We start from the raw sequence: 26,744 nt of genomic DNA, 5'->3' as shown, positions 1-26,744 counted from the left end.
AACTGCTTATTTTCTTAAACAAGATCACAAGTAGTTTCGGCCTCCCTTAGCTTTTCTTTGAGAAATCCATTTTCTGCTTTAAGAATGATGATTTGTTGTTCAAGTTCTTGATTATCCAGCAAAAAGCATCTTATTTTTTCAGAAAGATGATCTATCATAAGATGAAGAGATTCAGTGTTAGGGTTAGGAATGATTACCTGTTCAACGTGGTCAGCCATAAGACATGGTTGAGACATGGTTTCAGTTTCTTCATTGTCTTCTGAATCATTTTCCAGATCTTCTCATGATGCCATCAGTCCCTTTTTCTTTCTTTTCTTCGGTTTTTCTTCCTTCTTTAACTTAGGGCAGTCGGACTTGAAATGGCCTGTTTCCTTACAGTTGTAGCATGTCACCTTACTGAGATCTTTCCTCTGTTTTCTTGAACTGCCTCCTTTGCCTCTCTCCTTGAGCTTCACCATTTTCCTGAATTTTTTGGCAAACAACATAAATTCATTTTCAGAATCACTGGATTCATCATCCAGGGGGTTAGTCACAGATGTGAAAGCAATTCCTTTCCTTTTTGAATCTTTTTTCAAATAAGTATTTTCAAAAGCAAGAAGATTTCATCTCAAGTCATCATATGTCATGGAATCAAGACCACTACTCTCAGAAATTATTAATGCTTTTGTTTTCCACTCTTTTGTGAGACATCTTAATACTCTTCTCACTAGCACAGATTCAGGATACTTGATTCCCATAGCATCCAAGCCGACAATGATGGTGTTGAAGCGTTCAAACAGTTCATCAATGGATTCTCATTCCTTCATTGCAAACATTTCATACTCTCTGTTTAACATATCTATCCTGGTCTTTTTTACAATGGTGGTTCCTTCATGAGTAACTAGGAGTTTGTCCCAGATTTCCTTTGCTGTTGTGTATCGTGATACTCGTCGGTACTCCTCGAAGCTGATAGCACAGTTGAGCAAGTTGATAGCCTTGGCGTTGAGCTCCACCTTCTTTCTATCTTCTTCGGTCCAGCTTGCTTCTGGTTTAAGAGTGACAACTCCTTCAGCACTTGTGATGGTTGGATATTGAGGACCTTCCAGGATAATCTTCCAAAGTCTGTAATCCACTACTTGTACAAAGATCTTCATTCTCTCCTTCCAATAGGTATAGTTTTTCCCATTGAAAATAGGAGGTCTATTGCTTGATTGTCCTTCAGTCAGGTTGTAGGACACCAGATTTGAGCCACTGTTTTTTGCCATCTGGATCTTTTCTCCAAGATGCAAAGCTTGATCTCTTTGAGACCAAGCTCTGATACCAATTGATGGTTATCAGTGGCTAAGAGAAGGGGGTTGAATCTTAGCCCCCTTTTTACTTCAGTAATACTTGCTGGCCTTTGAAATCACTTCTGGAAACTTTTTATCTTTTTATCTCGTAACTAGCTACGAGAACTTTTCTTTTGTCTCGTCCTCAGCCACGAGACTTTTCTTTTTGTCTCTCAATCAGCACGAGATGTTTTTGGTTTTATCTCCTGTGCAGCAGAAACAAGAATGGAGTAGAAGAGAGAGGAAATTACACCCAGATATATCCTGGTTCGGCTGCTAAGTGCAGTGCAGCCTACATCCAGTATCCATCACAACTATGATGGAATTTCACTATAATCTTCATTATTACATACACCAATTCTTCCTAGGAACTATCCTTCCTATATGTGACAAGTCCAGAATCTAAACCCAAACTGAACTTGACTTGGTTACTACCAAGCTTTCAACTGCTAAGTGCTAACCCAACTTGCAAGGGGATTCCCACAGAATCATAAAACATAACACAGATGTACAAAGGACCTCTAAGGACATCTATGGCTTTTTCTTTTAATTTTGCACTCTCTGCCTTTTTCCGCTCTATGGCTTTTTCATTACAAACCTCACTGTTTGCCTTTTTCCATGAGACTCAAGACATGACAAAATTAAACAGAAAAATACAAAATGAAGAACATTGAAGGAGAAGAAATTCTGTCAGCTTAGAGAGTTATAGGAACTCTGTGCTCACTCTTTTCCTTGAATCAAACCTTGACTGTTCTCCCTTACTTATAGGAAGAAGCCTCCAAGGTTGAAAACCAAACCAACCAAGCCAATCTTCTTCTTCTTCAAACAGAACCGGTTCGGCCAGAGAGAGAGAAGAGATAACCCATGCAAAACCCAACATGCAATTACCTCTAGTCCTTCCTTGGTTCTTCATCAATCCGAGCCCTTCATCCTTGCCTTGCTCTCCAAGATGAACTTCTGGCCCTTGATGCTTCATGATGATGATAGCTTCTTCTGCTCTAATCTCTGCCTCTTCCATCACGTAGCCAATATAGCTACCTTCTGTGGTGGTTGAGTAGAATCAGAGACAAGCCATCCCTCCAAGGATCTTCTTCTCTGACCGAAATCTTCTTCAACCATTTTTGGTATGGAGAAGCCAAGATCTCTTCACAAAATCTTACCACAAGTGAATGAGAATCTTAGCCTCAGCATACTTTTAGTTTTCTTTCTTTTTTCTTGCCATCATTGTTATGGTCTTGTAGCGTGCATCTTCATCTCTTCGGTGTCTAGCCATAGGCTCCATGCTTTTTCTGTAATGATATGACCGAAGGTAGAAGAAAGATGAGAGAGAGAATAGAGCTAGAAGAAAAGCAATTAGATGTAATTGAACAAATTAATTGAAATGGGATTGCTTTTACTTCCGTAAGTAGCGTGTAGCATTGAACCCATCCATCAAATCAATGACAATTTCTCTCTCATAGTTCCCATGCATGTATTAACTTCACTTTAATGAAATTTGAATTCCACCACATGGTAAAAATTGAGATCCGTTAGAGGCAAAATATTTGCTTTCCCTCAAAAGTTGGTTTCGGTCCAAGCAAGCAAAATTACTTGGGCTTGTATTAGTGATAATAAAAACTGGCCTATATTAAACACTTCAACCAATAATCTTATAACAAGCTTGCACAAGGCTGAAATAAAATTCCGTTTGGGCTTAGGATTTTTTCTTTTCTTTTCGACCCAATCAACCACAAATTACTTCAACCACTTAATTTATCATTTTTACACTCAAAGCTGAATATATGAATTTATGTTGGGCTGATTAATTTATTCGGCCCAATAGAAATCTGCATAACAAAATTATTAATTAAACAAGTATGAATTAAGATCAAATTAATAATTTTGTAAATAATTATACTAATAATATTTAGTCATCATAAAAATTAATTTAGAGTTTTCCAAACTCATCAATCCTCTTATAGAACTTAATATGTAAATAAATTTTACTAATCTCACTAAAATCGTTTTGAAAAAAATATAAAATATTATTTCATTCTAAATTATAATAGAATTATAAATTATTTCACATATAACGGTTTCAAAATTGTCTCTTACACTTAAAATATTTTTTTACTAATAATTTTAACTTTTGATTTTATTATACGAACTACTAACTAATATTTACCCGCCACTTTTACATGTCGTTTACTCCATAGACGACAAAACCTAACAAGCGTTCGCTCTCGTCGAGCTTCCATGGAAGAAGACGCTCCAACGCTGCCATTGCCAGAAGCTTTCCTTCAATTCCTCGAAGCCAATGACCTCGACCCTTCGATTTACACTGCAATCGATTCCACCCCCCGATTCATTCGGTAATCCCAATTTTCCCTTTTTTTCACATTGTTTTTCAATTTTGCTACTTTTTATTAAAAACAATTGTAACTTTTGGGTTGGAAAGGTTGAAACCCGGATTTGATGCTTGTGTTGAAGAGGTTGAAAAAGAGGTGAAGTGCAAACTTGAGAAAGTGCAATGGTTGCAAGGGTTTTACTCTCTTCCACCTCATGTTCAAATTGCTGGTTCTAGGGCATATCAAGAAGGGAAAGTAAGTGAAGAGCGATTTTATTTAATATAGTTTAAACTCTTTGTCTTTATATTCAAAATGGAAAACCCCATTTTTGCAATTTTTGTTATTAACTTTTTGTATAGTTTATTACCTTATTTGTAGCTTGAGCCATTTTGGGAGCTTTTTTCTATAATGTTATTTTTTATCTTTAGGGAATGAATTGGTATTTTTTATTATTTGTTTTTCTAGATATATGGAATTGATGCATCTTCGGGAGCTGCTGTTATGGCTTTGAATGTATCACCTGGGGATCATGTCCTTGATCTATGTGCTGCTCCTGGTAAAAAATTTCTTCCTCTTAAACTGTGCTAAGTCTTCACTTTCATTAATTTATATAATGTTAAAATCTTAGAAAAAGTACTATAAAAAGATTGTAAAAGGAAATATTATATGCGGGGGAACTTTTAAATGTGATTTAGTAATTTGCCAGATATGATTATGATGTTACTCCTTCAAATTTGATTTTTTTAGGGGCTAAACTTTGTATGATACTTGACCTGCTTGGGGACTCGGGCTCTGTGACCGGTGTAGATGTTGCAAGGCATCGTTTGGCTGCATGTAGAACAATGCTGCAGAAATATGCATTGGGTGATCGATGTCGGCTTTTTGTTTCTGATGGAACAACATTTTCAGTTATTCCTGTGGGATCTCGTTCTGATTGCAAATCATGTAATTGAAATTTAAGTTGGAATAGAGATAGTCAATATTGGAATACTACTATGCTACAAATTTAGTATCATATTCTTGCTCATTATCATACGTTCCTGAAATGTTTTCATTCTGTCTAGTATCAAACAGTTGAATCTGGATTGGAAGAGAAAGATGATGTGTTCAAGGAGTGGACCTCAAGAAGACCATGGAAAGAGAGGAGAAAAGCAAATAGAAGTGGTATTCCACAGGCACTGTCGAAGTCTCAGCCTCCTGAGCTCATATATTATGGTCGGCATTCGGGAGTAATTGGTCTTGCTAAAGGAGAGCTATATAAGACTGTATCTGATGTTGAGATGGGAAGTCATGGATATGACAAGGTAACTGGTACTTCATTCGAGTTAATGTTTCTTAGTTATTTGCTTTATTCTACCATGATAGTATGTTGGATTTGGTGTAGGTCCTTGTGGATGCAGAGTGTACTCATGACGGTTCAGTTAAACATATTCAGAAGTTTGAAAATTGGGGCTGGGGGACTTTTCAACGTCGAGTACTAGATGCAGAGAGGACTGATAACTTGCATGTTCTGCAGGCAAATGATTCATCCTTATTCCCTTGATCCATAATGCATCTTTTCTCACTAGTTATGACAGATTATATCATGATTGATAACCCTCTATGCTCTATTAAGTTAATCACGGTGGAACTTATCATTGCTGAACTGAGGCTCCTTCACTTGAATATCTGATCCTAAATGATCAAGCACCGAGCTTAAGCTTACAAGCTAACTCTTTTAATATTTCCAGGCTTCATAAAGAATGTAATAGAGATAACATGGGATTTTACACATGGTGACTAACATATATTACTTTTAAAACTAACATACTTTTCGTTCCTTTCCGCAGTTGAATCTTCTCCATAATGGTTTCAGACTACTAAAAGTTGGAGGCTCACTTGTTTACAGCACTTGCAGGTACCTTTAAATTTTTAAATTCTTTGGTATTTCGAATGAAGTAAAAAATACGTGCACAGAAACACACACTATCATGTGATTTATTCTCACAAATACCTTTTGTTTATTAGCTTAACATTGGCTCAGAATGAAGATGTGGTGGAACATTTCTTGAAGGAAAATGTAAATGCTGGTAGGATTCTCATGCCTCTGTGTGAAGCGTCAACCATATATTACTAATAATCTAATATGATATTTTTAGCAGCTTTACCATGCTTTTTGTTTTTTTGGTCTAGTGTTATAACTTATAAACATGGTTTATGATACTATGTTATATTGTCGTCCCAATTAAACCAACCCCAAAGGGCAGTGCTTGGAGCTGGTGGTGGTTGTTCACTCATGCTATGTATAATATATGAATTTGGATCGTCTAAATTTTAAATTTTCACTTTAGAGGGTAAAGTGTGATCTCTCACCCTTGAATGGTTTTTCTCTCATATATTCTCTTGGTCCTACTTATGAAATAAATGGTGAGAGATTACACTTTACACTCTAAAATGAAATTCAAAATTTAGAGGATCCAAATCCATAATATATTTATTTGTTTTCATATCTTTCAAAATAGTTATCATACGACATACATATTGTTGAGGTTTTTTCTTTTCTGATGTTTGACATTATTATGCAGAGTTGGCAGAGATAGATGGTGGTGCCAGAAATTGGCCTTGCAAAAGTGGTGGGATACCAAAAACATGGCGATTTGACCCCTTAACATCTCAAACTAGTGGACTTTTTGTTGCCAAGTTCACAAAAGTAGCCATTTAATCTCTTCGGCTGTCCCCAAAGTATTTTATTTATTTTCAGTTGCCAAATAGTTTTAGATATGTACCAGATGCATTAGAAAAATTCATTCACAAAAGTTTTCGTTTGAGTATTATCAAGATCTAGTCGATTTAGTTAAAGGAATTTAAAAATATTGTTATTCAATCGGATGTTTGTGCTTTTAAAATTATTAATAGAGTGAAAAGTTGAATTAAACACTTTTTTGTGTGTGAAAAGAATTAAACACTTGTTGATATGATACAAACATATTTGAATTTGAAAATTCTTATACTTATGGTGTCTACAGATTAAGTCAAAATAGCTTTCAATTATTATGCTTGGAAAAAGAAAACGTTACACAAGTATAGAAGAGTCTCTCCATGAAGACAAACCAAACTAGCAATTCAGTTCAATCTCGCAGAGTGGCAATGTCATTCCAAACTCGTTGGCCACTTGCAAGTTGCAACAGAAGTGTACAGCAGGAATCAAATCAAAGTGAAAACCTTTGTCATCCTCATCAAATTTAAAATTGAGATTCGATCAAACTACTTTGCTCTAAAATGTATCAACTAGTTTATGCATGTTAAATCACATTTATGCAAACGTAACAAAATGAAAATCTAGTAACAGGAATACAATTGAAAGAATAAAAATAAAAAGAATATGTTGAGGCATGGATTTGCAAGGGGCAGGCTATGTAGAAAGTTACCAATCAGAGCGTATGAGTGGGATGTGAGCAATCTTGGGCCACTCTTTTCCTTTTTTTCTCTCACAACTTGCTTTTAACATTGGGCATTCTATCATTGTTAGACATGAAATTGAGGAGGGCAGCCCTTCTTTTGGCAGTGACTTGAGCTTGTCACATTCATACAACTCGAGAGTTTTGAGAGAGGTGAGATGCTGAAGCCACTTCCCATCCAAATGTTGTATTTCACGTGCACCTACTATTCTCAGCAACTCAAGAGAATTGGGCAACTGAGGCACTTGTATTTCCATCAGCTTCTTAACCAGATAATCACCTTTAATACTCAATTCTGAAAGAGAAGTGAGTCGGTCCAAGCCCCAATTGGTGATAGCTGTATTGCTGTAAACCCCTTCTTCATTGCCGACACCAAGTGTCCTTAAATTGATAGGCAAACCCTCTTCTGCAATGGATTCCAAATTCGGAACATCACGAATCCATAATGTTTGGAGGCCAGTGAGTTTCTTAATTGGTTCTGGTAATGAATTAATCTTGTCGCATCCCACTACTGCAAAATAACTCAGGTTAGGAGTTGACGAATCTAGTAGGGAAATCGACTCCAGTTCAGGACACCAAAATACTTCGAGATGTTCAAGAAACATGAGAGACTGGCTTGCTGCTGCTTCTTCCGAAATTGAAATTGATTTTAATTTTTTACAATCCAAAAGATTAAGACGCTTGAGCACAGGGAGAGAACCTAAGGGAAATGACGTCAGCGAGCAACAGCTACCCCATATCTCCAGTTCCTCAAGTGCCTTGCAACTATGCAGGAACTCATGACTTGGGAATTCAAGGTTCTCACAAGATTGGATATCAAGTGTCTTTAACGCTTTGGGCAGACCATTGCTCGGGAAGGCCGTCAGAGAAGGAATTTTATAGAGATATAATTCTCCAAGAGAGTTAAAATTGAATAGATTCAATGGTCTCATTATGTTTCTGTTATCCACTTCTCCTGAAAACTCTGATTCCAGTACACAACAATCCTGTACATCAAGTCTAACCAAGCAAGGAAGATTGCTGGGTAAATTTCCTTTCAGCTTCGGACACCTTCTCAGAGATAGCTTTGATAGACAGGGAAACTCAGCATTTATACCATCTATCATGTTCCATTCCTCCCACTCTGCCATCCACTCAAATCTCAAAGTCTCCAAGGAGGGAAATGGTTGGAATGAAGGGGAATTACTTCCGTAAAATTCAGACCCAATACTCTTCACTGATCTCATACCCCAAATGAATAGTTCTTTTAGACTATGTAGTCGTCCAAGAGGTGGCAATGAAGAACAATGATGACAATCTTCAATACTCAAACTCACTATGTTGCCAAACGAGGAATCACCCAACCAATTTGGGAAACTAGTTCCGCCATAGCACTTAACAGTCAGTTTCTTCAAATTAGTTGAGGGCTGCAGATGCTCAAGTACAACTTGATGGGAGTCGTCTTCCAAAATGGAAATACTCCATTCCAATGATAACTCTTCAATTTGCTTTTTCTCCTTCAAATTGGCTTGACAAGAATCCGACGGATCAATAACGTTTTCTAGTTTTGAGATGCAGAGTTTACCTTGTAAATGGGCAAATTTTCTCAATTCTGCAAGCTTAAGTCCGTTTTGTTGTTTGCTGACAATAAAACAACTCAGACTTTGCAGATTTTCTAGTTTGGCTATTTCTGCGGGCATCTCCTGCAAATTAGTACCATCAATATCAAGGCGGCGTAGATTCACCAATTTTCCCATCCCCTTGGGCAACTCTTTAAGATTCATACAATTATCAATAGCAAGGTGGCGTAGATTCACCAATTTTTCCATCTCCTCAGGCAACTCAGTTAGGTCCCTACAATGAGATAACAACAAGGTCTGTAGATTGTAGAGCTTGCATATTGCAGGAGGTAACATTTTTATTCCAGTGGAAGATAGATCTAGATGTCGCAAATGCTTTAAATCGCCAATAGAATTCGGCAAAACAGTGATATTCCTGTACTTTGACAGGGATAACACCCGCAACTGTTTCAATGCTACCAACAACTCATGCAGTACCCCGTTCGCTAGGTAATGGCCCATGTACCGAGCATGAAATGGTAATGCTGTGAGTGTACGTAAGCCTTTCAATCCATGAAGGGAATCAAGTTCGTCAAAATGGTTAAACATAGTTTTATCATAAGATAAATGACGAATTTTGTTTAGATTTCCAAGTTGCATTTCATTGTCATGCCTCTTACAATATGGGGAAGAAACCATGGTTGCCAAATCGTTGATGAGGTCATGCATTTCAAAGTGTTGCCCTTCCACAGAACGTCGTATCAAAGACCTTGCTACTAGTTCATCAAAGTATTTACCGCCTACTTCTTCAATGCTCTTCTCATTTTGGAGCACACGAACAAAGCCTTGTGCCATCCATAGCTGAACTAACGCCTCTTTTCGCAGCTCTGAGTTCTTTGGGAAAATTGCACAATAAGCAAAGCATTGTTTCAAAGAAGCTGGAAGGAAATGATAGCTCAAAAGCAGAGCTGGTTGCACATCCTCCTCCGTCAGATCCCAAATGTTGCTGTTTAAAACTTCAGTCCAGTGCTCGGTTGATAACTTTGTGCCAAGAACACCCCCCACAGCCACCGCAGCTAATGGCAAGCCATCACACTTTTTGGCAATTTTTCTACCAATTTCTTCAAGGTTGGATGACAGTTCAGTGCATTTGTGTGCTCCAAATGCATGTTTGGAAAGTAAACTCCAACAATCTTCATTGGCCAGTGGTTCCAGACGGCAGGTCCGTGTAGCATTAACAACACTCACAACTCTTTCATGTCGTGTTGTAACAATGATTTTGCTTCCCATTTGGCCAACATTAAAAATGGGCATCAAATTGGTCCAAGCAACATACGCTGCATTCCATATATCATCCAAGACAAGCAGAAATCTTTTACCCGACAAGTTCTTTTGCAATTCTGCTCGCAAGGCATCGAAGTTATCCAAATTTGTTGCTGCAGATGTGATAGATTCAAGAAGAGATTTTGCCAACTTGACAACATCAAAATCTTTCGAGACAGATGCCCATGCTTTCACATCAAACTTTCCTTTAACTTGAGGATCATTGTATAGGAGTTTAGCAAGAGTTGTTTTTCCGAGGCCTCCCATGCCAACAATGGCAAGCACTCCTATTTTACCGCCACCATCAGCAACAGCATCTTCTGACAGCAAATACTCTTTCAGATTCTTTCTTTCATCATCTCTCCCACAAATAGCAGAATCATCCACCGCAGAATTTGTAGGTGTTGTAAGCCAATCACTACCAGAGACGCCTTTCTCTAGTGGAAGCATGTGTGCTCTTTTTTCAAAGCCATTTAATCTTTCAGTCAATTTCTGCATCTGAGAATTGATCTCTCCATAAGGCCGCTTGAATGGATAGCAAAGGACCTTCCTCACCTAAATTACAAGAACATGGATATTGAATAAGATACAACAATAATGTGTTTTGCAAAAATGTTACGGTACACACAAAAAAATATAGATACTAAATCATTCATTATGTATTTTTTTAATTTATTTTCAATAAGTTTTTTTTTAATTTTAACATATGTTATATACGAGTGACTATTTTTTAAAAACACATAACATGATAGTTTATCTATTAAGATTATAAAAACTGATACCTTGGTATGATGACTAATTTATATGTATTGGTACAATAAAAATATGAATGAACAAAAAATGACACTTGGATCATATTATTTATGTCAGTATTTATTTTTTTATTTATTTTTTAAAATAAATTTTATGTAATATACTAAAAAGCCCTTATTATTAATTTTGAAATGAATAACATGTCTTTTTGACCAATTTCATAAAAAGAAAACTAATTTTGACAAAAAATTTAATTCATTTTATAAAAATACAAAAATACCCTCAATTAATTTTTCTTTTAAGATAATATTATCTAATTAGATTGTAAATTATAAATTTAATTTTAAAATAACTAATATACCTTTTAGTTAATTATAAGACTAAAATACCTCCTTTAAACATTAAGTTTAAAAAGATTGAAATACCTTTTTAAGGATTAACTTAAAAACTAAAATTACTTTTTAGAATTAATTTTGTTTACTTTTATTATAAATAAATTTTATTTTGATTTTGAAAAGACTAATATATTTTTTTTGTTAATTTAAAAAGACTAAAATTTCTCTTTTAAGATTAATATTCTTTAATTGTATTAAAAATTAAAATTTGATTGTAAAAATACTAAAATAACCTCTTTTTATTTTAAAAAGATAAAAAAATTCTTAGTATTAATTATAAAAAGATTCAAACACTCTTTTAGAATTGAATAAAGTATTGTTTTTGTCCCCAATGTTTGGGGTAAATCTTATTTGTGTTCCTAACGTTTAAATCGTCCTATTTGTATCCCTAACGATTGTAAAAGTGATTCAATGTTATCCTACCGTCAATTACACATCATGAGCGCTTTAGTTTGAGTTTTAAAAATATCTTCTTAAAGTTAGAATACAAATGTCTGAGATAGAATCGATGATCTATTCCGAAAAATAGCTCATCAAATGTTGAAACTAATTCCTGCAACATTTACATAATTTACTTTTCTAGGGATATAATTGAATCTAAACATAAATAGTGGGTATAATATTAAAATCGATCACATCTAAGTGAGACCTAATTGAGAATGAATACATCCAAGTGAGAATAATTGAAAAATATAATCTGATTTCTTAGTATAATTAATAGTAGGATAACATTGAATCACTTTTATAAACATTAAGGATACAAATAGGACGATTTAAACGTTAGGGACACAAATAGGACTTACCCCAAACATTGGGGACAAAAACGATACTTTACTCTTTAGAATTTGATGAGTTTGGAAAACTCTAAATTTATTTTGATGATGAACAAACATTATTAATTTAATTAAAATACAAAATTGTCAACTTGATCTTAATTCATATGTAATGATTGATAATTTTGTTTGTGCAGATTTTTATTGGGCCAAAAAAAATAGCAAGCCCAAGATGTTGGAACTAAATCAGCCTTGGTTATAAATTTGGTTAAATGTTGTGGCTGAAACAATTTTTTCATTGGGTCAGATTGATTTAATCAAGCCCAAATTAAACTTAACAATCAGCCTTATGCAACATTATAAAAGATGGCTGAATTGCTTTGTTGGGCCAGTTTCAATTATTATTTATACAAACCCAAATTATTTTGCTTGCTTGGTCCAAAACCAATTGAGAAAGAAAGCAAAATTGCTTTATGCTTCCAACGGATCCCATTTTTTATTTTGGGATGAATTTCAAAATTTAATTTGCTAGCATTGGAAACATAAATGAGAGAGAGAAATTAATTTGATTGCTTTAATGACTCTACACGCTACTCAGCAAAGGGAAGTGGAAAACTTGAGTTCACTTTTGTTCTCTCTCTTTGTTACACTAATTATTGCTCAAATCCATTGAATATTTTCTTTCTTCTCCCTCTACTCTTTCTTCTCTTTCGGTCGTATCAACAGAGAAAGCATGGAAACTAAAGCTAGCCACCAAAAAGATGAAGATGCAAGCAACAAGACCATCACAATGATGGCAAGAAAAAAAAACAAAAAGTATGATGTGGCTAAGATTCTCATCACTTATGATAAGATTTGGTGAAGAGATCTTGGCTTTTTCATACCAAAAATGGTTGAAGAAGATATCGGTCAGAGGAAGAAGATCCTTGGAGGGATGGCTTGACTCTGATTCTGCTCAACCACCACAGGAGGTAGCTACAATGGCTACGTGATGGAAGAGGCAGAGATTGGAGCAGATGAAGCTATCATCATCAAGCATGCATCAAGGGCTAGGAGTTCATCTTGGAGTGCAAGGCAAGATGGAGGGCTCATATTGATGATTATTGGTGACCAAGAAAGAACCAGAGGCAATTGCATATTGGTTATTGCATTCGGTTACCTCTTCCCTCTCTCTGGCCGAATCGGTTTGTATGAAGAAGAAGAAGATTAGCTTGGTTTGTTTAGTTTCAACCGTGGAGGCTTCTCCCTATAAGTAAGGGTGAACAGCCAGGGTTTGAGGAAAGGAGTGAGAGTGTAAAGCACAGGATTCTCAGAGCTACCTAAAGCTAACAGAATTTTTTCTCCTTCAATGTTCTTCATTTTGTAATTTTTCTGTTTAATTTTGTCTGTCTTGAGTCTCATGGAAAAAGGCAAAACAGTGAGGTTTGTATGAAAAAGCCATAGAGTGAAAAAAGGCAGAGAGTGCAAAATTAAAAGAAAAAGCCATAGATGTCCTTAGAGGTCCTTTGTACATCTGTCTTGTGTTTCATGATTCTGTGGGAATCCCCTTGTAAGTTGGGTTAGCACTTAGCAGTGAAAACTTGGCAATAACCAAGTCAAGTTCAGGATTGGGTTTAGATTCTGGACTTGTTCCGAATAGGAAGGGTAGTTCCTAGGGAGTATTTGTGTTTGTAATTAAGAATGATTATAGTGAAATTCCATCATCTTTGTGATGGAGACTGGATGTAGGCTGCACTGCACTTAGCAGCTGAACCAGGATATATCTGGGTGTAATTTTCTTTCTCTTCTACTCCATTTCTGTTTCTGCTGCACAAGAGATAAAACTGAAAAATATCTCGTGCCGGGTCACGAGATAAAAAGAAAAGTCTCGTGGTTGGGTACGAGACAAAAAACAAAAAGTCTCTAGAAGTTGTTTTAAAGACCAGCAAGTGTTATCAAGTGAAAAAGGGGCTAAGATTCAACCCCTCTTTCTCTTAGCCACTAAAAACCATCAATTGGTATCAGAGCTTGGTCTCAAAGAGATCAAGCTTTGCAGCTTGGAGAAAAGATCCAGATGACAGAAAATAGTGGCTTAACTCTAGTGGCCTACAATCTGACAGAAGGACAGTCAAGCAACAGACCTCCTCTTTTCAATGGGAAAAACTACACCTATTGGAAGGAGAAAATGAAGATTTTGTGCAACCAGTAGATTACAGTCTATGGAAGATCATCCTTGAGGGTCCTCAGTTTCCAACCACTACGAGTGCTGAAGGAGTAATATCACTCAAGCCAGAAGCCAGCTAGACCGAAGAGGACAGAAAGAAGGTGGAGCTCAATGCCAAGGCTATCAACTTGCTTAACTGTGCTATCAGCTTCGAGGAGTACCGACGGGTATCACGATGCACAACGGCATAGGAAATCTGGGACAAGCTTCAAATCACTCATGAAGGAACCACCATGGTAAAGAAGACAAGGATAGACATGTTGAATAGAGAATACAAAATATTTTCAATGAAGGAAGGAGAATCAATAGATGAAATGTTTGAAAGATTCTCATCATTGTTGGCTTGGATGCTATGGGAATTACGTATCCTGATTCTGTGCTTGTGAGGAGAGTTCTTAGATGTCTTACTAAAGAGTGGGAAACAAAAGCTTTAATCATATCTGAGAGTAGTGGTCTAGATTCCATGGCATATGATGACTTGAGAGGAAACCTACTTGCTTTTGAAAACACTTATTTGAAAAAGGATTCAAAAAAGAAAGGAATTGCTTTTAAATCTGTTACTAACCCCCTGGATGATGAATCCAGTGATAATTTCTTTGAAAATGAGTTTGTATTGTTTGCCAAAAAATTCAAGAAAATGGTGAAGTTCAAGGAGAGAAGCAAGGGAAGCAGCTCTAGGAAACAAAGGAAAGATTTCAGCAAGGTGACATGCTACAACTGCAAAGAAACTGGGCATTTCAAGTTAGACTGTCCTAAGTTGAAGAAAGAAGAGAAGCCAAAGAAGGGAAAGAAGAAAGGTCTTATGGCCTCTTGGGAAGACTTAGAAAACGATTCTGAAGATGATGAAGAATCCGAAACCAAGTCTCAACCATGTCTTATGGCTGACCACGTTGAACAGGTAATCATTCTCAACCCTGACACTGAATCACTTCATCTTATGATAGATCATCTTTCTGAAAAAATAAGATGCTTTTTGTTGGATAATCAAGAACTTGAACAACAAATCACCATTCTTAAAGCAGAAAATGGTTTTCTTAAAGAAAAACTAAGGGAGGCCGAAACTGCTTGTGAACTTGTTGAAGAAAAAAAGCAGTTAAAAGCCCAACTTAGGAGCTGTGAAAGTGACCATTCAGTTGTTGCATATGTAAACTGTTTTAAAGAAAATGAAGAGTTGCTTAAAGAGGTCAAAAGGCTTAAAGATGACTTAGCCAAGTTCACTCAAAGTTCTAAAAATCTAAATCAAATCTTGGCTAGTCAAAAACCTCTTTATGATAAAGCTGACTTGGGGTTCTATAAATCTGTTGAAAAACCTTATTTTGAAAATATTGCCTCATCTTCGAATGATACAAGATTTCAAAACCCAACAAATTTTAACAAAACAGCAACTCCAAGGTTTTGTAGACTATGTAACCGAAATGGACACTTTCTCGTTCAATGCTTTTTTGGTGAGAGGATGATTGGTGATAAACTTTACAAAGTTATTTTTTATTATAATGGCTTAGGACATAAGAGATGGTTTAACGTGAAAGGATCCAAGAAAATTTGGATACCTAAGGTCACTTGAGCTTGTTTTGTAGGTATGCCTAGCATCCAAACGGAAGGAGAACATGTGGTACATGGACAGCATATGTTCTAGGCATTTGACCGAAAAAATAACCTTCTTCATAAAGCTTGATGAATATGATGGAGAATTTGTCACTTTCAGTGATGATGCTAAAGGAAAGATAGCAGCCGTTGGGAAAGTTGATAAAAGTTTTTCATCTTGTATAAATGATGTTCTTCTTGTAAATGGTTTGAAGCATAATTTACTTAGTGTAAGTCAATTGTGTGATCTAGGATTTGAAGTTATTTTTAGAAAGTTTGTGTGTTTGGTTGTTTGTGAAAAAACTGGGGATATTTTATTTGAGGCTAAAAGGTGCAATAATGTGTATGGATTGACTCTTGAGGACTTGAAAGAACAAAATGTAACATGTTTTACTTCTCTTGAATCTGAAAAATGGCTATGGCATAGAAAGTTGGGTCATGCTAGCATGTACCAAATTTCTAAGCTAGTCAAAAAAAATTTGGTTAGAGGAATTCCAAATATCAAATTTGATAAGGATCTTACTTGTGATGCTTGCCAATTGGGCAAAAAAGTAAAATCCTCTTTTAAACCAAAAGATGGAATTTCAACCAAAAGACCATTAGAGATGTTACACATTGATCTTTTTTGTCCAACAAGAACTCAAAGTTTAGGAGGTAAATACTATGGTCTAGTGGTGGTAGATGATTACTCTAGATTTGGTTGGGTACTTTTTCTTGCTCATAAAAATTATACTTTTCATGCTTTCTCAACCCTTTGCAAGAAAATTCAGAAGGAAAAAGATTTAAAAATTGCCCATTTGAGAAGTGATCACGAAAGAGAATTTGAAAACCAAGACTTTGAAAAATTCTGTGATGACTTTGGAATTGCTCATAACTTTTCATGCCCTAGAACCCCTCAACAAAATGGGGTGGTTGAGAGAAGAAATAGAAGCCTTCAAGAGATGACTAGGGCCATACTTTGTGAGAATGAGATTCCTAAATTTTTATGGGCTGAAGCTGTAAATACAGCTTGTTACATTTTGAATAGGACAATTATTAGAAAAGGGTTGAAGAAAACACCTTGAGCTATGGAAAGGAACCCCTCCAAATCTTAAGTATTTTAATGTTTTTGGATGCAAATGCTTTGTACTTAATAATAAAGAAAATCTTGGTAAATTTGATCCAAAATCCCATAAAGGGATGTTTGTTGGATACTCCACCACTAGCAAGGCCTATAGGATTTATCTCAAGGAACATAGGACCATAGAGGAATCCATACATGTCTCTTTTTGTGATTCTAATTCAATTCTCAGTGTTGTAATTGAAGATGATACAGATTTTGAAGATATTGTCAATAAGGAAACCAGTGAAGAAAATCCCAAGTCTACTCAAAATGAAGAATCTGCCAGTCCAGTTTTGTCTCCTGAGCCACCAAGAGAAACTGAAACAGTAAGACCCACAGAAGCTCATCAAAGTTCAACACCACTCCGGAAGCCTAGAGAATGGAAGTCTATGAGGGGTTATCCTCATGACTTCATCATTGGAGATCCCTCTCAAGGTGTAACAACAAGATTCTCAACCAAAAGGCAATCCGAACCAAGCAACTTTGCCCTCTTGTCACAAATAGAGCCCAACAATGTAAAACAAGCTCTTGAAGATCTATCATGGGTCAAAATCATGCAAGAAGAGCTTGCTCAATTCGACAAGAATGAGGTTTGGACACTAGTACCTCATCCGGATGGTAAGAAAGTTACGGGTACTAAGTGGGTGTTCAAAAATAAATTAGGTGAGGATGGAAAATTTGTTCGTAACAAGGCTAGATTAGTGGCCCAAGGTTACGATCAAGAAGAGGGTATAGATTTTGATGAGTCTTTTGCTCCGGTAGCAAGAATGGAAGCAATTAGGTTGCTTCTTGCCTATGCTGCCCATAAAGGTTTTAAAATGTTTCAAATGGATGTAAAATGTGCTTTTCTTAATGGCTTTATTGATAGAGAAGTGTTTGTGGCACAACCCCCCGATTTTGAAGATAAAGAATTTCCAAACCATGTTTTTAAACTCTCTAAGGCTCTTTATGGTCTTAGACAAGCTCCAAGAGCTTGGTATGAAAGGCTTAATGCCTTCTTGTTAGAAAATTAATTTCAAAGGAGTATTACCGACACTACTTTATTTATTAAAGCATCTAATGATGATATCCTCCTAGTTCAAGTTTATGTGGATGACATTATGTTTGGATCGGCCAATGAGTCCTTGTGTGAAGAGTTTGGAAAACTACTGACTAGTGAGTTTGAGATGAGTTTAATGGGAGAGCTAACGTTCTTTCTTGGCCTCCAAATTAAACAAACTCCTAATGGTACCTTTATTCATCAAGGAAAGTATGCAAAAGAACTTATCAAAAAATTTGGCCTAGAAAGTTCCAAACCAATGGGAACACCAATGCATCCAAACACAAAACTTGAAAAGGATGATGATGGCAAAGATGTGGATGAAACAAGGTATAGAGGAATGATAGGTTCACTTATGCACCTTACCTCCTCTAGACCGGATATTGTTCAAAGTGTGGGTGTATGCTTAAGGTTTCAATCTCGCCCAAAAGAATCCCATCTTTCAGTCGTTAAGCGCATCATTATATACATTAAGGGAACTAGTAATTATGGCTTGTGGTATTCTAAATCTGATGACTTTTGTACAGTAGGATTTTGTGATGCAGATTATGTGGGAGATAGGGTGGATAGAAGGAGCACATCCGGCATGTGTTGCTTCCTTGGAAGCTCACTCAATATGTGGTCAAGCAAAAAGCAAGCCACAGTGGCTCTATCCACAGCTGAAGCTGAATATATTTCTGCATCTACATGTTGTTCACAATTAATTTGGTTAAAAACGCAGTTGGAAGATCACAAATTAAAGATCAATAGTATACCCTTATTTTGTGATAATATGAGTGCTATAAACATTTCTAAAAATCCTGTTCTGCACTCAAGAACCAAGCACATTAAAATTAAATATCATTTCATTAGAGAACATGTGCAAAAGGGTACTATTGATATTCAATTTGTAAAATCTGAAGACCAACTTGCTGACATTTTTACAAAACCCCTCTGTGAAGACAGATTCTGCACTTTGAGAAAAAATTTGGGAATGATTGATTTAAGTTCTATTGATAACTTGTGAAATGTTTGATTCTACTCAGTTTTGTCTCGTAGGAAAGCAGGAGATAAAAATCAGGGTGTGTTGAAAGGGCTATGATCAAGGGAGAGACTGCGCAGAAATTAATTCTTATGGGCCCCACCAAACTTCTTTGACCCTACTCTGACCGTTTTGTTCGTTTCTTTTTGTGTAAATCACAATCTCTTTTTTGTTGTCTCATCAAATCTTGTTGGAAGAAGATGTTGTCAAATCAAATCTTTTCTCTCCTCTAATCCCTTGATTCTAGGAAACCACTTTTTAGTTTTATTTCAAATAAAAGGAAACTTCCTTGGTTAATAACCGCTCATTAATGGTTATTAAACTCCCTCCAATTCTCTCTCCACTCCACATTTAATGCGTCCCTAACCTCCCTCTTCACTCCACTCAATTCGGCTCTCTACAACTCTCCCTCTTCCACTTCTCCATTTTCTTTATCATGAAAAAGAAAACCGCCCCAAGAAAAAGTGAAAGACTCCTTTTCTCCCAAAAACCTTCCACACCTCAAACTCACACCTACATACATATTCATTCTACCTCTTCATCTTCTCCCTCACCACCATCCAAACACACAGACACCATGAGGAGGAAATAATCGCAACAAAGACATCTTCAAGGAAAAAGAAGGAAAAGGTTCCCGTGGTTGAAGAAGAAGAATCCCACACCTCACCTCTTCCATCACCGCCGCAATCACCACAAAAAAAAAGACCACACCCAGACGCAGTACCCAGAAGACAAAAGGGTTCGTGTTGCATAACACCAGGGAGCCAGCGAACTTGGAGTCATTGGATTTCAAAAACAAGTTCAACAAATCACATTCACATTTTGATCCGGCCAGGTTCAATTCTTGTGCCTCCTATGAATTCCACAAGGAGGTATTGGAAAAACGCCACCTTTGTGCCACCTATCTCGTCAATCTTGACTCACTCACAAACAAAGGGATCAATGTTTCTCCTCTGTTCGAACTTCTACAATGGACACCACTGCTCCATATTCAGAAACCGGTCTACCCCGGTTTGGTACGTGAGTTCTATGCCAACATGCGGCTGATCGATGGCACCATCCACTCCTATGTCAAGAAGGTTTACATGACTTTGAACACTGAGACAATTGGAACTGCCCTAGGTTATACGGATGCAGGGCCAAGAGCTTATATGACTGAGAAGTGGGACTCCCAGGTTGGAGTCACCTACAAGATTGCCCTGCAACACATTTGTGAAAACTTATCTGGCTTGGACGGCACAATTTCGACCCACAAAGCCCTCGGGCCTACAAACTCTCTGCTCCACAGGATCATCACTCATATCCTAACCCCTCAAAGTGGTTCACATAACAGATTAACTGTTTCTGACTGTCTCATACTTTTTGCTCTTGTTACTTCTACTCCTATCTCATTTGGTTACCTTATGATAAGACACATGTGGAAATCAGTTAAGAGTACCAAAAAGGCAAATTTGCCTTATGGCATGTTTTTAACAAGTATTTTTGAATATTTTAAAATTGATCTCACAAATGAAGCTGTAGAAAATAAGGTATCTATGATCAAAGGAGGAGGAGCTATGAAGGGAACCAAGGGGAAGAAAGTAGCCTCAGATAGTGAGTTTAAGAGTCGGCCTGAGTTCTCTAAGACAACCGAATCCATCAAAGAAATCCTCACCGAATTCACCAACATGTCGGAGCTAATGGTACAATCCTATAAGGCAGCCTGCAAGCAAGCCTTTGAAAATGTGAGGGCTTGGATGAGGTGCAAGGATAGGGTGAGTCTGATGTTGCAGAATTTTGAAGAGGAGTTGGGCGATGCTAGTGAAGAAGAGGCAGATGAATCTGAGTTTCACTTATCTGATGATTAATCACTGTTTCTTTTCTTTTCGTTGATATTTGGCTTGTTTCGGTTCAATCTGATACTGTAGTAGTTTATTTTGGTACTTTAGACCTATGACACTGTGATACACTCTTGACATTTTGGGTATATTTTGGATATTTTTGTTTTCTATGTCATCTTTTGCAGGTGCCCCTTGATGCCAAAAGGGGGAGAAATGGCTGGAAAATTGAAATTAACAAAACAGGGAATGAAATACTTTTGTGGATTCATGATCACCCTTGTTTCAATATTTTGTTGTGGTGATATGTTTGATAATGCATCTGTTCTATTTTAGTAAACATGATTGCTGATGCTTGATGTTTGTGATTTATTTACCTTGGTAAAATGTTTGCTGTGTTTGTGATGCATTTGATTTATTTGATGTTTGCTATTTTGGATTAAGGAATATTTTTTGGCAGTTCCTTTAAGTTGTGATATAAAAATAAAAGTTTGATAGTTGCTATGGTTTGAAATGATCATGCTTGATTTGAAATATTTTTCTTGCTATGATTAATTTGCTCTGATTTGTTAATTGAAATTTTTTTTTTCAAAATAGCTTGAACAACAGCTTCAGGAAACATCAATTTTTTTTACTCAATTGTTTTATATGTGATTGAGCAGAAAATCAATTTATGATAACAAATGAGTTTTGTTTATCAATCCAATTCTGCTCATAAATCAAACATTCAACAATTTAATAATTAATATGTTGAATAACATAGTTTCCTCAAGCTTGATTTTAAAGTTACAGGTATAAAACTTCCCTTGGTAAAATAGCATATGTTAAGGGGGAGCCATGAAACATTTGAAAAGGGAAGAAATACTGATCTTCAGAGGGAGTACTCAATACTTTAATCTCTAGTTTCTTTCTATTTCAATTTTAATAATGTTTGTCATAAAGGGGGAGATTGATGAGTTTGGAAAACTCTAAATTTATTTTGATGATGAACAAACATTATTAATTTTTAAAATACAAAATTGTCAATTTGATCTTAATTCATATGTAATGATTGATAATTTTGTTTGTGCAAATTTTTATTGGGTCGAAAAAAATAGCAAGCCCAAGATGTTGGAAGTAAATCAACCTTGGTTATAAATTTGGTTAAATGTTGTGGCTGAAACAATTTTTTTTATTGGGTCAGATTGATTTAAGCAAGCCCAAATTAAACTTAAATATCAGCCTTATGCAACATTATAAAAGATGGCTGAATTACTTTGTTGGGCCAGTTTTAATTATTATTGATACAAGCCCAAATTATTTTGCTTGCTTGGTCCGAAACCAATTGAGAAAGAAAGCAAAATTGCTTCATGCTTCCAACGGATCCCATTTCTTATTTTGGGATGGATTTCAAAATTTAATTTGCTAGCATTGGAAACATAAATGAGAGAGAAATTGATTTGATTGCTTTAATGACTCTACACGCTACTCAGCAAAGGGAAGTGTGAAACTTGAGTTCACTTTTGTTCTCTCTCTTTGCTACACTAATTATTGCTCAAATCCATTGAATATTTTCTTTCTTCTCTCTCTACTCTTTCTTCTCTTTCGGTCATATCAACAGCGAAAGCATGGAAGATAAAGCTAGCCACCAAAGAGATGAAGATGCAAGCAACAAGACCATCACAATGATGTCAAGAAAAAAAAAGTATGATGTGGCTAAGATTCTCATCACTTATGGTAAGATTTGGTGAAGAGATCTTGGCTTCTCCACACCAAAAATGGTTGAAGAAGATATCGGTCAGAGGAAGAAGATCATTGGAGGGATGGCTTGACTCTGATTCTGCTCAACCACCACAGGAGGTAGCTACAGTGGCTACATGATGGAAGAGGCAGAGATTGGAGCAGATGAAGCTATCATCATCAAGCATGCATCAAGGGCTAGGAGTTCATCTTGGAGTGCAAGGCAAGACGGAGGGCTTGGATTGATGATTATTGGTGACCAAGGAAGAACCAGAGGTAATTGCATGTTGGTTATTGCATTCGGTTACCTCTCCTCTCTCTCTGGCCAAACTGATTTGCATGAAGAAGAAGAAGATTAGCTTGGTTTGTTTGGTTTCAACCGTGGAGGCTTCTCCCTATAAGTAAGGGTGAACAGTTAGGGTTTGAGGAAAGGAGTGAGAGTGCAAAGCATAGGATTCTCAGAGCTACCTAAAGCTAACAGAATTTCTTTTCCTTTAATGTTCTTCATTTTGTAATTTTTCTATTTAATTTTGTCTGTCTTGAGTCTCATGGAAAAAGGCAAAACAGTGAGGTTTGTATGAAAAAGCCATAGAGCGGAAAAAGACAGAGAGTGCAAATTAAAAGAAAAAGCCATAGATGTCCTTAGTGGTCCTTTGTACATCTGTCTTGTGTTTCATGATTCTGTGGGAATCCCCTTGCAAGTTGGGTTAGCACTTAGCAGTGAAAGCTTGGCAGTAACCAAGTCAAGTTCAGGATTGGGTTTAGATTCTGGACTTGTCCCAAATAGGAAGGGTAGTTCTTAGGGAGAATTGGTGTTTGTAATAAAAAATGATTATAGTGAAATTCCATCATCTTTGTGATGGAGACTGGATGTAGACTGCACTGCACTTAGCAGCTGAACCAGGATATATCTGGGTGTAATTTTCTCTCTCTTCTACTCCATTTCTGTTTCTGCTGCACAGGAGATAAAACTGAAAAATATCTCGTGTCGGGTCACGAGATAAAAAGAAAAGTCTCGCGGCTGGGTACGAGACAAAAACCAAAAAATCTCCAGAAGTTGTTTTAAAGACCAGCAAGTATTATCAAGTGAAAAAGGGGCTAAGATTCAACCCCCTTCTCTTAGCCACTAAAAACCATCAGAATTAATATTATATTATTTAACAATTAAAACGAGTGTAACAGCAATAAATTCATATTTACTTTTATAATCTCTATGTTTTTTTCCTTTTAATTTTCAAAGAATATATTTGGATTTAATCCTTGCAAATCTTTTCTTAGCAAATTAAGTGGTATAAATCACATTATGATAATATCAAATGGAACTCCTAATACAATATTTCGATTAGAGTGATATGCTATAACGTGATTATATTATGTCTACACAAAAAATTAATTATTAAATAAATTATTTATAAAAATATATATTAAAATATAAAATATATATTAAAAATAAATTAAAAATATATTTATATATAAATATAAATATATAATAGTTGATTTTTAAGATACATATAATATTTTTGACTAAAATGCTATCACAATTTTAATTTTTCATTGATATTTAATGTATAAAAAAATCATAAGTTTAAAAATATTGTGTTTTATATATATTATTGCAAAATTCTTATTTTACAGTAAAAATACTACATGCAGCTTAAAAAATTAGTGAATAAATTAATTATTATATATTTATATATAAATATAATTATTATTTAATTTATTTTTAAATTATATATACTTAGATCTAATTCTTGCATATTTTTTCTTAGCAAATTAAGTGGTATAAATCACATTATAATGATATCAAATGGAACTACTAATACAATATTTTAATTAGAGTAATCTGCTATAATATGATTATATTATGTCTATACAAAAAATTAACTACTAAATAAGTTATTCATAAAAAAAATATATTAAAATATAAAATATATATATTAAAAATGAGTTAAATATATATATATATATATATATATATATATATATATATATATATATATAAATAACTGATTTTTGGTATATATAAAATAATTTTTTACTAAAATGTTATCATAGTTTTAATTTTTTTATTCATATTTACTGTATAAGAAATCATAAATTTAAAAATATTATGTGTTATATATATATTTTTTCAAAATCTTTAATCTTATAATAAAATACTACATGTAACATAAAAAAAATCAATCAATAAATTTATTATAATATTTATATATAGATACAAATATTATTTAATTTATTTTAATTTATATTTTAATATATATATATTTTTTATATAAATAATTAATTTAATAATTAATTTTTTGTGTGTACATAATATAATATAATTAATTTATGGTATACAAAATCATTATCAAATGAATTGGCTTCGATTAAGCAAGTAGAATAGAAGAGTGCTAGAAACAGTAAATTTTATAATTTGTAGATATTAATTAAATATTATTAATATTTTTAATGGTGTGAGATTATATGTAATGATGTAAGGTTACTTATTTTTTTTAATTAAGTGGGGATTAGATTTTAATAATAAAATTACTTGCATGTAAACTTCTGGCGTAAGATATACGGTAAAAATGAGTTATTTGCGCACCTTCACGGCAAGGGAACGGCGGGGAACATAGCGGGCTTCCACTTTGCGACGGAGAGCCTCGGTGGCAACGTCGTCGAGCAAGTCGTCAGCATCAAAGAGAGCTTGAGTGAGGTCATCAAGCCATGCCTTCACAGCAGCGTTCTTGATCTGCTTTTCCTCAGCATCACTCAGAAAAGCTTGAAGAATTCGCATCGTGGATTCCAGCTCCTCCAGCAGTGACTCATCCAGATTCTTGCTCCGATAGAACTCCGAAATCTCAGTTGTGATCTTCCCAATCATTGCTTCCACAGCAGCCGAGAGCAACGCTTCTCCCACAGTAGCAGCAGCCATGTTTTTCTCCTTAGCTTCGAATTCCGATTCAACTCACAGTATTTGGAACAAATAATGCAGTGTGGGAACGAAGCAAAGAGAATGTGATTTATTTTATCGTTAGATTAGAAGCTTTATTCCGTTAAAAGTAAGCATGGAATCCCCAACCAATAACTAACTTTGCCACTGGTTTTATTCTTGAAGTAACATTTTTTTTGAAGAAGTTCTTATATTCTTTCTTTTATCTTCATATACCTTAAATTAAGGTGAAAATTCAGGTGCACTCAACTTCACGTTCAAAATATATATTTTATATTTTAACATGCATTCATATAAATATTTAGGGACTAATTTTTAGTGTATACGATTTTTTTGCCAGTATTGAACTGTTCTTTTCCTAATGTGGTTGTTGTCTTTTTCCTTTTTCATGACAGCTGAAATTAACTTGTTAAATTGTTGGCGACTTGGCGTATATAATAAGAAGAAGAAAGAAAAAAGTTCGGAGATCATTTCTTTGCAAAGCATTTTGTAAGATTACTGGCGTAGAATAAGAGTAAGAAGAAAAGTTCGGAGCATAACATTCTTTGTTAAAGTGGGCAACCTGTGAATTCGTTGAGAAAAAGAAAATCTTCATTTAGTCACAAAAGACCTTATAACTGCTAAAATGTATTTTTGCTGCACAAAAATTATGTCTCAATGGAAGCATCAACCATATGAATTTGCCACAAAAAACAAGGCTCAAGAATAACAATCTGTGCCGCCCTCTGAAATAAGATATGCGAGAATGTTTGTCCCACTTCACATGGTGCTTATTTTCACTCTGCATGCAAATGACTCATCATTTTTCCCTTCATCCATAATTGTGTCTTCTCTGCTATACAACATTGACAACAGATTATGCCTTGATTTTGGTCTACAGCTATAAAATTGGTTTATGATCCGATACAGTATTGTCAACCCAATCATATGGTTGTGTTTTTAAAATTACTAATGTAGTGAATAATTTTGGGATTTTAGTTGAATGTGAAAATTTTTATACTGATGAAGTGTATCTAGCATTTTGGGAAGACCATTGTTGGGGAAGGAAGTTAGAGAAGGAAATTTGTGATCTCATGGTGTTTCTGCTATCCACTTCACCTGAAATTTGTGATCCCAGTAGTGAACAATCAATTACCACAAGTCTAATAAAAAAAGATTGCTGGGTAAATTTCCTTTGAGTTTCTGACATCCTCTCAGACATAGGCCTCATAGACCAATCAGAGAATATGAATGGGATATGAGGAATGTTAGAGTTGAACATCAAACCAATCTAATTGTCGTCAAATTAAAATATGTCTCCTGTAATTTGTATACAAGTAATAGTTTTTATTCATTAAATTGAAATCACATCATACTACTTTACTCTACAATGTTTTCAACTAAGTTATGAATATATAAAATCAAATTTCTCCAGGACTTAATAGTTGGTAATATATAGAATCTAGTAACTAGAACATAATAAAAAGAACAA

At 35.2% G+C, this 26,744-nt stretch overlaps 2 protein-coding genes across 3 annotated transcripts; one reads left to right on the top strand and one right to left on the bottom strand.

The window, feature by feature from the left end:
• The first annotated feature begins 3,427 nt into the window (after nucleotides 1-3,427).
• Nucleotides 3,428-6,525, top strand: LOC130973598 (rRNA (cytosine-C(5))-methyltransferase NOP2C). 2 transcript variants are annotated; one of them, XM_057898220.1, is made up of 9 exons: nucleotides 3,428-3,658; nucleotides 3,745-3,889; nucleotides 4,100-4,190; nucleotides 4,382-4,551; nucleotides 4,699-4,938; nucleotides 5,019-5,150; nucleotides 5,464-5,531; nucleotides 5,642-5,703; nucleotides 6,199-6,525. In XM_057898220.1, the coding sequence occupies exons 1-9, from the start codon at nucleotides 3,543-3,545 to the stop codon at nucleotides 6,333-6,335; spliced, it is 1,161 nt and encodes a 386-aa protein (XP_057754203.1). In that variant the 5' UTR covers nucleotides 3,428-3,542; the 3' UTR covers nucleotides 6,336-6,525. The 2 variants fall into 2 exon arrangements, with proteins under 2 accessions (XP_057754203.1, XP_057754195.1); XM_057898212.1 differs by having other exon boundaries at nucleotides 4,382-4,579; nucleotides 4,709-4,938.
• A 172-nt stretch (nucleotides 6,526-6,697) lies between these two features.
• On the bottom strand, nucleotides 6,698-25,255 carry LOC130962813 (putative disease resistance RPP13-like protein 1). Its single transcript, XM_057888982.1, has 2 exons — nucleotides 24,926-25,255; nucleotides 6,698-10,487 (listed from the first exon to the last, which is right to left on the bottom strand). Exons 1-2 carry the CDS (start codon nucleotides 25,253-25,255, stop codon nucleotides 7,038-7,040), a joined length of 3,780 nt encoding a protein of 1,259 aa, XP_057744965.1. The 3' UTR covers nucleotides 6,698-7,037.
• Nucleotides 25,256-26,744: the final 1,489 nt, after the last annotated feature.

Source organism: Arachis stenosperma, chromosome 1, assembly GCF_014773155.1.
Source record: "Arachis stenosperma cultivar V10309 chromosome 1, arast.V10309.gnm1.PFL2, whole genome shotgun sequence".
Taxonomy (NCBI): domain Eukaryota; kingdom Viridiplantae; phylum Streptophyta; class Magnoliopsida; order Fabales; family Fabaceae; genus Arachis; species Arachis stenosperma.
This window is presented reverse-complemented; position numbering and strand designations above follow the sequence as displayed.